The 14113-nt window shown below is 48.4% G+C and overlaps 1 protein-coding gene across 2 annotated transcripts in view; it reads right to left on the bottom strand.

Annotated features, from left to right (window-relative positions):
• Positions 1-14113, bottom strand: part of FANCE (FA complementation group E) — a 177329-nt gene that overhangs the window by 24367 nt on the left and 138849 nt on the right. For both annotated transcript variants that reach the window (XM_078644313.1, XM_078644314.1), the window contains exon 8: positions 12954-13029. In XM_078644313.1, the coding sequence (XP_078500439.1) occupies positions 12954-13029 (76 nt within the window). The remainder of the gene's footprint in view (positions 1-12953; positions 13030-14113) is intronic.

Genomic DNA, 14113 nt, shown 5'->3' with positions numbered 1-14113 from the left:
ACATAGCAATGAAGACAACCAAACGGTAAAGTCTATGTACTGACCATAGAGTAATGCGTGATGTATGGTCAGTAGGAGAGAACAAGTACAAGACTCTGTGTAAGAGTATGACTGGATGTTCATATCAGGGCGCTCAAAGCGATGGAGGAATTTAAATGTAAAAGGTTTCCTTCTGAAGGAGCGACAGAGCACAACACCTCTTCAACTTATATAGGAAGCAGCCAGAAGAAGGACATCTTTATGTCAATGCCTATCCTGTGAACCAACAAATATGCCCATAGTCAGGGCTTTAAGTGGGTGGGGAGAGAGAGAGGCTCTCAAAGAGGCGTGGCCAATGTAATTTAGGGCATGGCTTATAAACAGGTAAGCAAAAAATCTTTGCTTAGCCTAGTGAGCCGCCCCACTTGTATTTTGCTGTTGCTATCATTGCATCCAGATTTATGATACAAGTGACACCATACCTACAAGTCAGGACTATTGGCTTTGTCAATGGTTGTTAGTTGCATAAGATAAATAGCTTGTATTTAATATTGAAAAAGCTTCCACTTAAAGCCCAGGTGAAACCACGACGATTTTGCTGCTCCTGAATTTCAAAAGAAGAAGGGAAATCCAGAGAGAAATTGACTCTTTCAAATACTCCCCTTCTCCTACAACGCTCACCTGGCATGACATCATGCCGTAACCTCTCCACTCGTTATAAGTGAGCACTGAGCAGTGTGAGCACGCGCACATCGATGTGCCTGCTGTCACTGCAGTTCAGAAACAAACGGACTGCCTGTGCCAGGGCATAAAACAGAGCCTGATAGGGACCCGTTTCGCGGCCCCCTTTAAAAAACTGCTGGTGCTCAGCACAGGTGAGACCCGGTTCACTTAAAGCCCTGCCCATAGGGCTACCTTGTGACAGGATCCTCCTCAACTTTATTCACGAGACAAAGGAGTCATGTTAGAGTTATCAGAGAATCAGAGAAAAGTAACGCCACCACTGGGCAACGCAGCCCAACAATGGAACCTTTGTAGGAATGAGAAGTAGCTGCCGGTAGAGGTAGAAGACAGACCTGAAAGACAAGCCAAGGTTCATAATCCATGGATGAATGCGACACTGCTAAATGGCCCAGAAAAATCAAAGAGAGGACATACAGAAAAAGCAACAGGCAAACAAGAAAGTAGTAGAATTTAAAGGATACAGTGCAAACCCCAACGCTGCCACAATCTATATATTTAATCTGTACCTAGTCACCTTAAATACTTGGGATTATTTGACACAGAGGCTAAACAGAGGCTGCACAACCCATCCTTCCCCTTTGACACCTATAGTAGGCAATTCAGATTTTATTCTGGGGCTGGATAGATGGAGGGTGCTAACTCCTTAGGGATTTCTACCAAACTGGCATTATCAAACCAAGATTTTACGTCCATGTTACAGATACCAGAAAGAGAACGATACCACTACCACTAAATGTGTCACCAAGTCTCTCATGAGGATGTTAAATGAGCAGTTACCCAGCCCCTACTCACATTTGTGAAGTTTTTTCAAACACCACAACATTTGGTCTTGAATCACAGCCACAAATAATCATATCAAGCTTAGCTAGCTGAGAAAAATACTTAGAAACACAATTTGATCAAAAACAACGGGAAATGATTTATCTGCAACACAAACTTTGCGTATCGGTCACAGGGTCGAAAGCCCCTACATAGGATATTATACAGGTTGCATTACACCCCTACCAGAATGCATATTATGAATCTGACACACTCTGAGCTCTGCTGGAGGGGTGTGGAGACCACTGTTCCACATCTACTATGGTCATGCCCTAAACAAAAGACTATTTGGTCTTCTATTCTCTCACGCTTCTTGTGTGTCTCCTGCACTGCTGCGTGTTGGAGGAGCGCTGCTTATCTTTTAATATTTTAAGGCTTTTACATTGATTTTATCTTTAAGGAGGTCTCTCACCTGTCTGGTTCGGGTGGAGAGGGGCTCCTGACTTGCCTCATTGTCACAGACATTTTTATTCGTCCTACTTGGGAAGCTGCTAGGCGACATCTTCAGGGTCGATGGTCTAGTCTTAGACCGACCGGTCCGACCTCCTACTTATGGAAGCCGCAAGCCCGTCTGTGTCCAGACCACGGCCAGCATCAGCCATGCTGCTCAAATTTTGAGCTGGACTCATATTACTTGGTCCAGGGACCAGCTGCTGTACATGAACAAAGCGGCCTGCTCGGGTAAGGCCAAGGCAGACCTGGGGACAGGAGCCTCGGAGTGCTGTTGCAGCACTTGCACGTTTAAGCTAGTGGTTAATGGAGGGAGGAATAGAGGCAATATTGCCGCCGCTGCACCCCCTTAGCCAAAAGTATTAATATCAGGGCCTACTTGATCAATTGTAGGTCTTTGCCTAAACATGCAGAGGATATCTGGCTCTCCCTGGAAACAAACTTCTGGGATCTCATGTTATTTACAGAAACTTGGCTGAGGAAGGGCACAAACCCTGACCTGATGCTGGCGGAACCCGACAACCTTTGGATCAGGTGCACTATTGGGGGGGGGGGGGCAACAAGATAGGTGGGGGTGTAGGAATTATCCTCAGGGACGGTGGGGAGATCTCCACTAGGAGAGTGGAGCACATGGGGAACATTGAGGCTCTGACCTTCTGCGTTAGAATCTCATCCTCCTCCTCGGTGGCCAGAATGTTAGTTTACAGACCCCGGCACCCCTTCTAGCCACTTGTAAGAGCTTTGCGACATCACCGCTAAACTCGCTGAAGTATGCCAATCTTACTGTGCTTGGCGACTTCAACGTACATGCGGATGATGAAAACTGTTCCCAGGCCTCACTGTTAGTGTAAACTTTAGAGGGTCTAAATCTTTCGCAATTGGTTACCAACCCATCTCGTACTGCGGGCCATATGTTTGACTTAATTTTTTCCAACAACACTACCCTTACAATGGAGGCATCTTTGCGCCTGACTTGGTCGGACCATTTCTTGGTACCGTTCAGCTTCAGTTTAGAATCCAGGCCGACTAAATACTTGTCGATCACTGACAAAAGAAGAAACTGCAGAAAGGTCACCTCAGAAGCTATGGGCCTATACTTCAAGAAGCTATCCCACAGATGACTGGTGATCCTGACAGTGATCCATCCAGCTTTAATTGCTGGGTTACCTCTGCCTTATACACGGTCGCCCCTCTCAGGCCAGTGACTTCTTCTAGACGGAAACCCTCAGCCCCCTGGTTTTCCACGGAACTACGAACAGAGAAAGTCCTATGATCTGGCTGCTAAATGCTTCTATAAAGAGGCTCTGAAAAGATTCCATAGGCTAAAGCGCAGCATGATGAGGTAATCTTTTTCTAACCAAATCAGTATATCAGACAACTCAGCCAAAGAAATGTTTTAAATTGTCAAGAGCTTTACCAATCCCGCAGCTTTGGATAGTACAGTTGTGCTCTCTCCTACTCTCTGCTCTGGCCTGTCAGACTACTTTGAGGAAAAGATCCAAATTATCTATTCCGCCTTCCATTTACCGGCGTCTCCCTCCTCCCAAAGTATAACTTCCGACTCCCCCGGCACCTGGTCAGAATTCCGCACACTGCCTTTGGAAGTCACTCCGGGAGCTGTCCAGTTGAAAGTCGGGCTCACTAGGAGATCCATGCCCTGCTCGGTTCTTCACATTTTTGGCCCCTTGGCTTAATCAGTTTCTGAACCAGATTCGGAGCTCCTCCCTGAAAACTGGTATTTACCCAGTCGCCTGGAAACAAGCATTTTTGCTGCCTTCATTAAAGAAACCACAGGCTGATCCAGCGGACCACAAGGATTTTAGACCCATTTACCTACTGCCAGCACCGGCGAAAATTCTGGGGAAGGAAGTCCAGAAGCAACTGGCAGTTTTACTAGAAACGAACAGTCACTTCCATGACTCGCAATCGGGTTTCAGAGCTAGGTAAAGCATGGGGACCGCACTCCTTGAAGTCTCAGAAACAATACATCTGTGGAGCAGGGCGCTTCAGCGATGCTGGTGTTACTTGACCTATCCGCATTGTTCAATACTGTGGCCCAACCGATTCTGTTGAGAGATTGAGACAAGTGGGAGTATGGGAAATAGCTTGGTCTTGCTTTCTGTCGTTCCTGGAGAATCGGTTGCAACAGGTGTTTCTACGTCCTTTTGTTTCATCCCAGAAACCCCTTGTTTGCGGGGTTCCCCAGGGTTAGGCCCTGAGCCCGCTACTATTCAATGTCTACCTTGCCCCACAGGCTACCCTGGTGAAGACATGGGGTGTGAGGGTAGTCTCCCATGCTGACGATACACAGCTGGTGTTCTCTGTCAAAGAACACTCAGAGGCGGCCTTTCACAACTTTAAGCAATGCCTGAAATACATTTCGGCTTGGATGAATGAGAAGTGCTTAAAGTTTTTAATGCCGAGAAATCTGAGGTCTTGTTTTTCAGTCAGGTGGATCCTCCATCGTCAAGTCTGTGGTGGCCCTCAGAGCTGAACCCACCACCTAACCCACTGGAATCCGCCATACATCTGGTGTTCAAATTTGATAATGACCTCTCGTTCAAGACACAGATGCGCCATGTCGCTTCCAAGTGCTTCTGGAAGTTAAGCGCACTCAGGAAATTTTTACATTTCCTGCCGGAAGACTGCAGGAAGACAATGGTCCATGCCCTGGTGACCTCTCAGCTTGACTATGCGAATAGCCTGTATCTGGGGATGCAAGCATATCTTGTGCGCAGGCTGCAAGTAATTCATAACGCTGCGGCCAGACTGATTAGGCAGGTGCTGCTTCGCCATCACATTTCCCCACATTTGCGGAAACTGCATTGGCTTCCTGTTAGCAGGAGGATTGAGTTTAAGTCACTCACTCTGGCCTACAGAGCCACCAGGGACTAGGGCCTCGGTTATCTCAGGCAGAGATTGCAAGTATACCATCAAGAGCGGGCCCTGAGATCAAACCATCTGCGACTTATGCGGGCTTCCGGCTTTTTCAAAGCCAGGATAGGTGGCAGTTCTTTCGCGGTGAAAACCGTGAAACTGTGGAATGCTACGCCCGTCGACTTCCGTATGTTGGATTCTGAACAGGCTTTTAGGAAAGCATTAAAACCTGGCTTTTCAACAAGTCGTAATTGACCCGCTTTGACCCCGCTTACTGAGTCTGCGACTAGTGCCAGGACACCTCAGCTAAGGTAGCCGTGCACTGTATAAGTTTGCAATATTATTATTATCATTATAAAATAAATTGAAGAGATAGACTTGACAGACAAAACAATGTCAGCTTTACTGTAGATGGCATTTACCCACTACATTCTACATGAGGCAAGATAATAGCATCTCCTTCTTGCGGGAAAGCAAACAGCAATATGGCTGTGGGGAAAATCTGTTATTTCTACATAAGAACTCTGGTTGCCGAGACGATGGCAATAGATAGCCAACAAGATGACTACCGACCATCTGAGAGATGAACCTAAGGAACCCGTTCCTTCAGCACCTTAACAAGGACAATAGAGGCCTTACATGCCCAACAAGATTAAGTGCTCTAGGGCCTCTTGGCCCCAGATGACCACTCCAGTAATTAATGTTAAGGACATGTTTTTACCCATGGGATACACTGTTATTACTGGCAGAATGCGGCTTGACCAAAGTGAGAAAGGAGGGGTGAGTGTGGGCGGTTTTGTGTAGTGTTTTATTGTTGGCAGAACACGGCCTAAGTGAGTTACAAAATCCAAACAACATTATTGAACAAAAGGATGTAGTGAATGTGCTGTCCAAGACAATGAGATTTAAAAACATTGTCCTTTTATCAAACAGTATCCAATCTAACCACAATCCAGGAGCACAGCTTCAAGTAGATCATGGAAGGAAACAGACCATGCAATGTAACACAGATGTGATATGTGACTACCTTTGCACAGTGAAGCAATGGCAGTTCGTCCAGACTGTAAAATGTTATTCTACTGTTACAGACACTTTAATTCACCTACGAACAGAAGACTTTTAGTTTATTAATAGCTGCCTAGAAGAAGAGAGTGGCCCCTCCTGACTTTGGAGTAGTAGCGGAATCGAATAGTTTTCTTACCTGTCGGTGTAGTTTTGCAGCTTGAAGATCTTTCTGGATTCACTATGCTGTGCATTATTCCGCGGTCTTGTGGTTGGGTCCGGATTCGTAGTCTTTTCTTTGTTTTTTTTTGTAGCCCAGGTGGGCGTCGGCGTCACACCCCTTTGGGTGTATTTCCGGTGACGTCGGCATGCTTCCTGCGGAAGCTCCCACTCTTGGGCGCCATCTTCGGGTTCTTTTTTTCCGTGTTTCTTTCTTTTCCGAAGTAATGGCAATGTTCTATTCAGGTGATATTTTACCGCTTTGTACCTTCAAAGTCTTTTCCACTTTTCTATTTCCACCTCTTCTCTCTCCAGCCTCATCTTTCTGGCGGAGGTGGGTGGGTTCGCTAGTGAATCCAGAAAGATCTTCAAGCTGCAAAACTACACCGACAGGTAAGAAAACTATTCGTTTTGCAGCGTGAATCTTTCTGGATTCACTATGCTGTGCATAGATTTTGTAGCGGTTTCTCATCTCTGTGGCGGTTGGGTGGAAGATGAGCGTTGGGTATTGAATATGTGCTGTAGCACCTTCTGTCCAACTTGAGCTTCCTTGTTCATCTGTATGTCCACACAGTAGTGCTTCGTGAACGTGTGCACCGAAGCCCATGTTGCCGCCAGGCATATGTCTTGTATGGGTGTGTTAGCCAGGAAGGCTATTGTAGCCCCCTTTTTCCTAGTGGAGTGGGCACGTGTCCCCTCTGCTAGCTCTTGTCCTGCACGCTTGTGGCAGAGTTGAATTGTCTGTGCGATCCATCGTGCAATGGTCTTTTTGGTTACTGCCTTTCCCCATGTAACTGTTGGCGAATGACACACAGAACTGTTTTGTTTTCCTGTGTCCCTTTGTCCTCTCAATGTAGTGCATGACTGCCCTTCTGGCGTCCAGGGTGTGCAGAGCTCGCTCTGCGGCAGTTATCGGTTTTTGGAAAAAACTCGGTATCTGTATAGACTGGTTCATGTGAAATTTAGATACCACCTTCGGCATGAAGTGTGGGTCAGTCCTCATCACAACTCTATCATTGTGTATTTGTATGTAGGGCTCTTGTAGCGTCAGAGCCTGAAGCTCGCTTACTCTGCGTAAGGACGTTATTGCAACCAGGAAAGCTGTTTTCATAGTTAGCATCTTTAAGGACGCCTTGTGGATTGGTTCAAAGGGCTCCTTCATGAGCTCCGTTAGGACTACGTTTAAGTTCCATGCAGGTGGCGGCACCCGCTTGGGTGGTGCGATCCTTTTCGCTCCTTCTAGGAATCTCTTCACCACCTGTGATGTGAAGAAACTCCTGCAAGTTTCTCCCCTTGTGTAGGCGACTATCGCTGCCAAGTGAACTCTCAAGGAGGATGAGCTAAGGTTCTTCTCTAGCAAGTGCGTCAGGTACTTTAGCACTGTGGAGTCCTTCTTCATTTTATTGTGAAGTCTTTCTTGTCTGCACCATATTGTGAACCTTTTCCATTTCGCAACATAGCACTTCCGAGTGCTAGGTCTTCTTGCCTCCCGAAGTACCCTCAGGGTACTTTCTGGCAATCTTAAATGTGCGAACTCTATGTCCTCAGGAGCCACGCTACTAGGCTCATGTTCTCTGGCTCTGGGTGGAGCACCTCTCCGTTCTGCATGGAGAGTAAGTCTTTCCTCCTGCTGAATCTGTGGGGTGCACACTGTGTCATCTCCATGATCTCCGACTACCATGTCTGCCTCGCCCACTGTGGTGCGACCAGTATCAGTGTCATGTTGCTCGCTCTGCATTTGCTCAGTACTCTGTGCATCAGTGGTATCGGGGGAAAGGCGTAGGCAAATGTCCTTGACCAATCTATCCATAGGGCATTCCCTAGTGATCCTTCCTCGGGCTGCCTGGATGCGAAGTTTTGGCATTTTGCATTCTGGCGTGTGGCAAACAGGTCCACCGATGGAGTTCCCCACCTGTCGAATAGGCGCCTTGTCTCCTGAGCATTGAGCTCCCACTCGTGGGATGCCGATGTCTGCCTGCTGAGCCAGTCTGCTTGTATGTTGTCCTTCCCTGGCAGGTGTATGGCTAGCAGGTCTATCTTGAGAGGGATGGCCCATCTCCATATCTCCTGCGCCAGCGTTGAAAGCGGGGCTGACTGTGTGCCCCCCTGCTTGTTGATGTAGAACATCGCAGTGGTATTGTCTGTTTGTATCAACACCTTGTGTTTGTACAGTCTTGTTTGAAAGGCTTTCAGTGCAAGGAAGATTGTCTTCAATTCTAAGTAATTGATGTGCTTTGTCGCATCGGTTGGTGTCCACAGACCCCTCACCTTGAGCTCCTCCATGTGAGCGCCCCATCCCTTCAGGGATGCGTCTGTGGTGATGGTCACTGTTGGCGTTGGGGGCGTTAGAGGCTTTCCCCTTGCTATGTTCTCCATGGTCCACCATGTCATCTCCTTCTGCACTGCGTGCGTTACAACCACTAGATCCTCCCAACTGCCTGTAGCTTGTGACCATTGCTCCTGTAGCCATTCTTGAATGGGTCTCATGTGGAGTCGTACATTCGGTACCAGGTGGATGCATGATGCCATCATCCCCATGATCTTGCTCGCAGTCCTCACTGTCCGAGCTTGTCCCTTCCGGTAGAGGCGAGTTTCCTTCACCAGCGCCCTCGCCCTCTTCTCGCTGGGGAACACCTTGCCCTGTAAGGTGTTGATCTGTGCTCCCAGGAAGATCTTCACTTGTTCTGGCTCCATTGATGATTTCTTCCAATGGATGGAGAACCCCAGGCTTATGAGCGTGCTTGTCACTGTATGTGCGTGCATCTTGCATTTCTGGTATGAGTTTGCTTTCACCAGCCAGTCGTCCAGGTAAGGGTATACGTGTATCCCTTGCCTTCTTAGGTGCGCTGCGACTGCTGCGAGGCACTTTGTGAAAACTCTTGGTGCTGATTTTAGACCGAAGGCCAGTGTCGTGAACTGGTAGTGGCTTTCTCCGATGGTGAACCTGAGCATGTGCTTGTGCTTTCTGTTCATTGGAATGTGCAGGTATGCGTCTTTGAGGTCTATTGTGACCATGAAGTCCCCGATCTGCAATTGTGGGAGCACCTCTTGCAGGGAGGTCATTTTGAATTTTTGCGTTCTTATGAATTTGTTCATGAACCGTAAATCGAGAATGGGTCTTATTGTTTCGTCTACTTTTGGTACCAGGAAGTACGTTGAGTATACTCCTGTGTTTCTTTCCTTGAAGGGTACCCGTTCTATGGCCTGCTTCTGCAGGAGTTCTTTTGCTTCTTCCTGAAGGCACTGCAGCTGCTTCCTTGCTAGTGGCTTTCTTTTTGGTTTTCTGCTTGTTGGCCTCCCCTCCAACTCTATGCAGTATCCGAATTGGATAATGTTGAGGATCCATTTGTCTGATGTGATTTCTCTCCACTCTTGTAGGTGGAATCTTAATCTTCCTCCCACTGGTGTCATGTGGTCGTAGGTGTCTAGTTTGTCTTGATCCATCTGTACGTGCTGCCCCCTGGGGTCTTTTTTGTGGGCGGGCACACGGATTTTTTTGAAGTCACTTGGAGGTGGGCTGCTGCCCCCCCTCTTCTATTTTGTCCCCGTCCATTTCTCCCTCGAAAGGACTGGCCTCTTTGTTGGTACTGCCAGGACTGCTTCTGATGACCCTGCTGAGTCTGCGAGTCTGCCTGGTGCGTTTGCTGGAAAGCCTGGTGTGATGTACCTGGCTGGTTTCCGCCTCTCCCGCCGGGCCTCCGTGACGGGGTGCCCCTCTTATTCCCTCTGAACTGCAATGCTCCCATGGATCTTGCTGTTTCGTTATCTTTCTTCAGTTGGCTGAGCGTTTCATCAACTGTTGATCCGAAAAGCGTGCTGCCGTTGAACAGATGCTGTGTTGCACCTCCGGTTTGAAACCGGATATCCTGAGCCAGGCGTGCCTCCTTTCCGTGACGCCCATCATCATGAGCCTGCTGGCGGTGTCTGCCCCATCCAGGGCCGTCTTAAGGCAAGAGTTTGCCGCGTTTTTTCCCTCTTCAACCAGCTTTTCGGCTTTCTGTCTGGCATCCTGGGGCAAGTCCTTCACCAACTGCCCCAGTCCCTCCATGATTTGGTACATGTGCCTGTTTATCAGGGCGTTGGAATTAGCCATGCGCCAGTGGGTCGCGGCATTCCGTTCGATCCTTCTGCCCACCAGATCCATCCTTTTGCTCTCCTTATCCGGTGGTGGGCCCGAGGTAGTGGGTACGTTAGCCCTCCTCCTTGCTGTGGCCGTGAAAATGGAGTCTGCGGAGACCGTGCCCTGAATGTAGGCCGGGTCCTTAGTGGCATGCTTGTACTTCTTCTCAGTTCTGGGAGTTACTGCCTTGCATGTTGCGGGCTCCCTGAAAGCTTCCTTCCCCTGAGCCAAGACGCTCTCGAGCATTGGAAGGAACTGGCTCCTCGTTTGTGTTGGGAGCAATGTTTCTAGAAGGAAGTCTGCTTTCTGCTTCTCTTCGTCGAGCTTGAGCTTGAAAGCTGCTGCGGCAGCCTGTATCACCGAGTTGTAGGCCCCGATGTCGTCCGGCGGCGAGGGCCTCGAGGGGTAAGTGTCGACCACCTCCTCCGGGCTGTCGGTGTCGACATCTATGTAATCTACCTCCTGTAGGTCAGAGGGTGTCGAGTCTGCGTCTGTCCTGCTTTCCTCTTTCTCCCCATAGTTGTAACTATCGTAGGGATTCTCGTACTCCTCCTGGTCGTCGATCACCTCGACGTCCTGGTCTTGTTCCTCGACGACTTCGGCGATCTCTTCCTCCTCCTCGACTGCCTCCACCACCGGTGGCTTGGTCTTGTGAGGGATCGTGAAGGCCTTCATCTTTGCATCGAAATCTTTCTTTCTGCAGGATGTTCTCCATTTCGGCCTCGAGGCGCCTTCTCTTCTTCTCCATCTCTGCCGCGTGTTACGCGTCGGATGGGTCGGCCGTTCTTTTCGGCGGATGGTTCGTCGCCGTACCTTTCGGCGTAGAAGTTTTCGACGTCGACGTCGGACCGGATCTTGGGTCTCTGGTCGTCGTCGTCAGTTTCGGGTCTTTCTCCCTCGGCGTCGATCGATCCTTTTCGGGGACGATTTTCGACGTTTTCTGCTGATCAGCAGCCCTCGGCGCCGGGGACTCCTTCTCGGAGGATCCGCTGGGCCTGGGAGTAGTCGCGGACGCCGCCTTTTTAGGCGTCGGCGCTTTCGGGGTCTTGCCCTCGATTTTTCTAGACTCAGAGTCTCTCGGGTTCTTGGGGGCCGAAGAGTCTCCTACCTTGTCAGAAGTCTACGTGTAATCGGTCTCTACGACCGTGTAGCTGTCGTCTTCGGCGGCAGCGTTGTCTTCTTCCTCGGAGGACATCCCCAGCTCGTAGAGGGACGGAGTCGGGGCCTTCCCCTGCAGGGTGGCGTGTGCTACCCTCTGCCTCTTTCTCACACGAAGGGTCTTCGGGGCGAAGGCGGAACAGGCGTTGCAGTCTCCGCTTTCGTGGTCCACCGGTAGGCAAAGGTTGCATACCGGGTGCTGGTCCTTCTGCGCGTACTTGTGGTGGCAGTTACGGCAGAACTTGAACGGCGTGTTGTCCATCATCGAGCGTCCAGGGCCTCTCTGGTCGCGTGTTCGTCGACGGTCGTCGATGATCTCGATGAAAAACGCCTTCTCCTCGCGGCTTTTCGTCGATGAAGTCCCCTGTAGTCTTCAGATGACTTCTCCTCGTCTTTTCTGTATTTTCTTTCTTCTTTCTCCAAAAATGTCTGGAGCCCAAACGGGAACGATCCAGACCCGACCGCGGAAAAAAAGAATCTGAAGATGGCGCCCAAGAGTGGGAGCTTCCGCAGGAAGCATGCCGACGTCACCGGAAATACACCCAAAGGGGTGTGACGCCGACGCCCACCTGGGCTACAAAAAAAAAAAAACAAAACAAAAAAAAAAAAAAACCAAAGAAAAGACTACGAATCCGGACCCAACCACAAGACCGCGGAATAATGCACAGCATAGTGAATCCAGAAAGATTCACGCTGCAAAAATAAGACCTACTCTTTGCATGTACCATTTGTACATCTGTCTCTTTGTAAGGGGGATATGACCATGATCACGGTACGGACGGTTTAGTCCGTACCGTGAGACGGCGACCGGGAACCACAGGAGGAGGGATACCTAAATACGGCGCACTGCCACTAGAGAGACGCACCCGTTTCTAGCGAGCCTTTTTATTAGACGGATCCCCTTCCGGCTACCTCCTGACACACACCAGTAGTCAGAGTGCATAAATTCGAGAATTTTTGGCAATCAATAAGGCAGATTGCCTGGCCACTAGTACTTTCTACGCGACTATCGTTATAGAACTTACTGTTTCTAAATAGTCACATTGGACCTAACAGTGTCTCTCTCCTATATAAACGTCCAACATATGAATACTAGTCCAGACCTATGGTCATATCACTACGACTGAACCGAGCCCGAAGCCCTGAAGAGTCGTGTTGACTCAACTGTACACGACGAAACACGTGTCGGCTGGCTTTGTATGACATTCCTCAAGTCTGGAGAGAATAAACCAACGTCTTGCTGTAACCAAGAACACAACAAAGAATCTGCTTCTGTCTCTTTGAATACTCATCAGTCACTGTACTGTTTATGTGATACTGTACTGTAGTAGCGAGAGCATAACTGTATATAGTTGTTTAGTCCCTTGACTTCTTAGACGGTTAAGGGTGTTTTTCCGCCTGCTCTTCACGCACTACACACCAACCTGTCACTCTATACTTTGTAACGTATAACTGAGGTAGTGCGCCCGAGTGATCTGAATCTCAAAAAAACCCTTTCAATTGTTTCTCTTTGTAAGGGGGGTTTGGGGGATTTACTTTCTTTATCCACCCAACCACCCTTATATTTTTTACAATATAAATTTACCTTAACACCAGGATTAAATGGTCCAGCTCTAGACATTCTTCGATAATTCGGCACAACAACTCCACAAGCACGGGTCCTGCGAGGTAAAGATAGGCAGTCACCAGCTGAAGTCTTTGGAGGGATTGGAGTGACAAACTGAGGAACTTAAGGCTTGATTCACAAAACATGAGCAACGTGAACACAACTGATCAATAACTGCACACAATCAAAGTATACAAGCATTTACACATGCATAAGCTATGTATGGAACAGTATTCACATACACATATGACTGTTCATCTAACATTGAACGTACCTACTTTATGCATTACATACATCACGGATAAGAGGGTTATCTTAATTGAGAAACTAGTGAGAAACTACTTCATAATAACGTTATTTCGATCACCAGGATAATTAAAGTGCAATTTGAAACATAAAAGCATCTCAGCAGCATACATTAAACGAGCAATGTGATCCTCCTTGCCATCACCTTCACACGGTGTGTCAGTGAGCTTCAGAGTCTTTGTGTTAAATCACCCATACACCACCCTCTTCCCAGACAAACTGGTTCTGCGGACTCAGCTATCTTTTCTGCCTAAAGTTGTAATGTCATTCCATATTGATCAAACCATCACCTTGCAGGCGTTCTATACTCTGCCTCACCCCTCAAAGGAGTTAGGTGAAACTCCTTTGTTTGGACCCCAAGAGAGCGCTGAGCTTCTATACGGATCTTACCAAACAACACCAGGTGGATGTACAGCTCTTTGTGGGGTTCACTGGAACGAAAAAAAGGCAAGGCTTAGCAGAAGAGAACTATCTCCCCCTGGACCGTGCACTGCCCAAAAATCTGCTTCCCACTGACTAAAAAGCAGCTTCTGGATGACTGCATGCTCAGTCCACCAAGGTTGCTACTACAGCTTTAGCACGTGGAATCCCTGTCCTAGACACATGTCAGGCAGGTACATGGGTTCCTTCAACACATTCACAAAGCATTATTATCTGGACAGGCAGGTTTGCAGAGAGGGACACTTTGCCCATTCCGCCCTGCAAGGTTTGAGTATATTCACAGACCCTGTCTCCTATACATACCGCTTTGGTATGGTTGATTAATCTGGGGCTAGAAGTTTCTTTGGTAACGCTCTTTCTGGTAGAGACTCTATCTAGCTACAGATTCCTCA

This window comes from Lissotriton helveticus, chromosome 5_1, assembly GCF_964261635.1.
Source record: "Lissotriton helveticus chromosome 5_1, aLisHel1.1, whole genome shotgun sequence".
Classification (NCBI taxonomy): Eukaryota; Metazoa; Chordata; class Amphibia; order Caudata; family Salamandridae; genus Lissotriton; species Lissotriton helveticus.
This window is presented reverse-complemented; position numbering and strand designations above follow the sequence as displayed.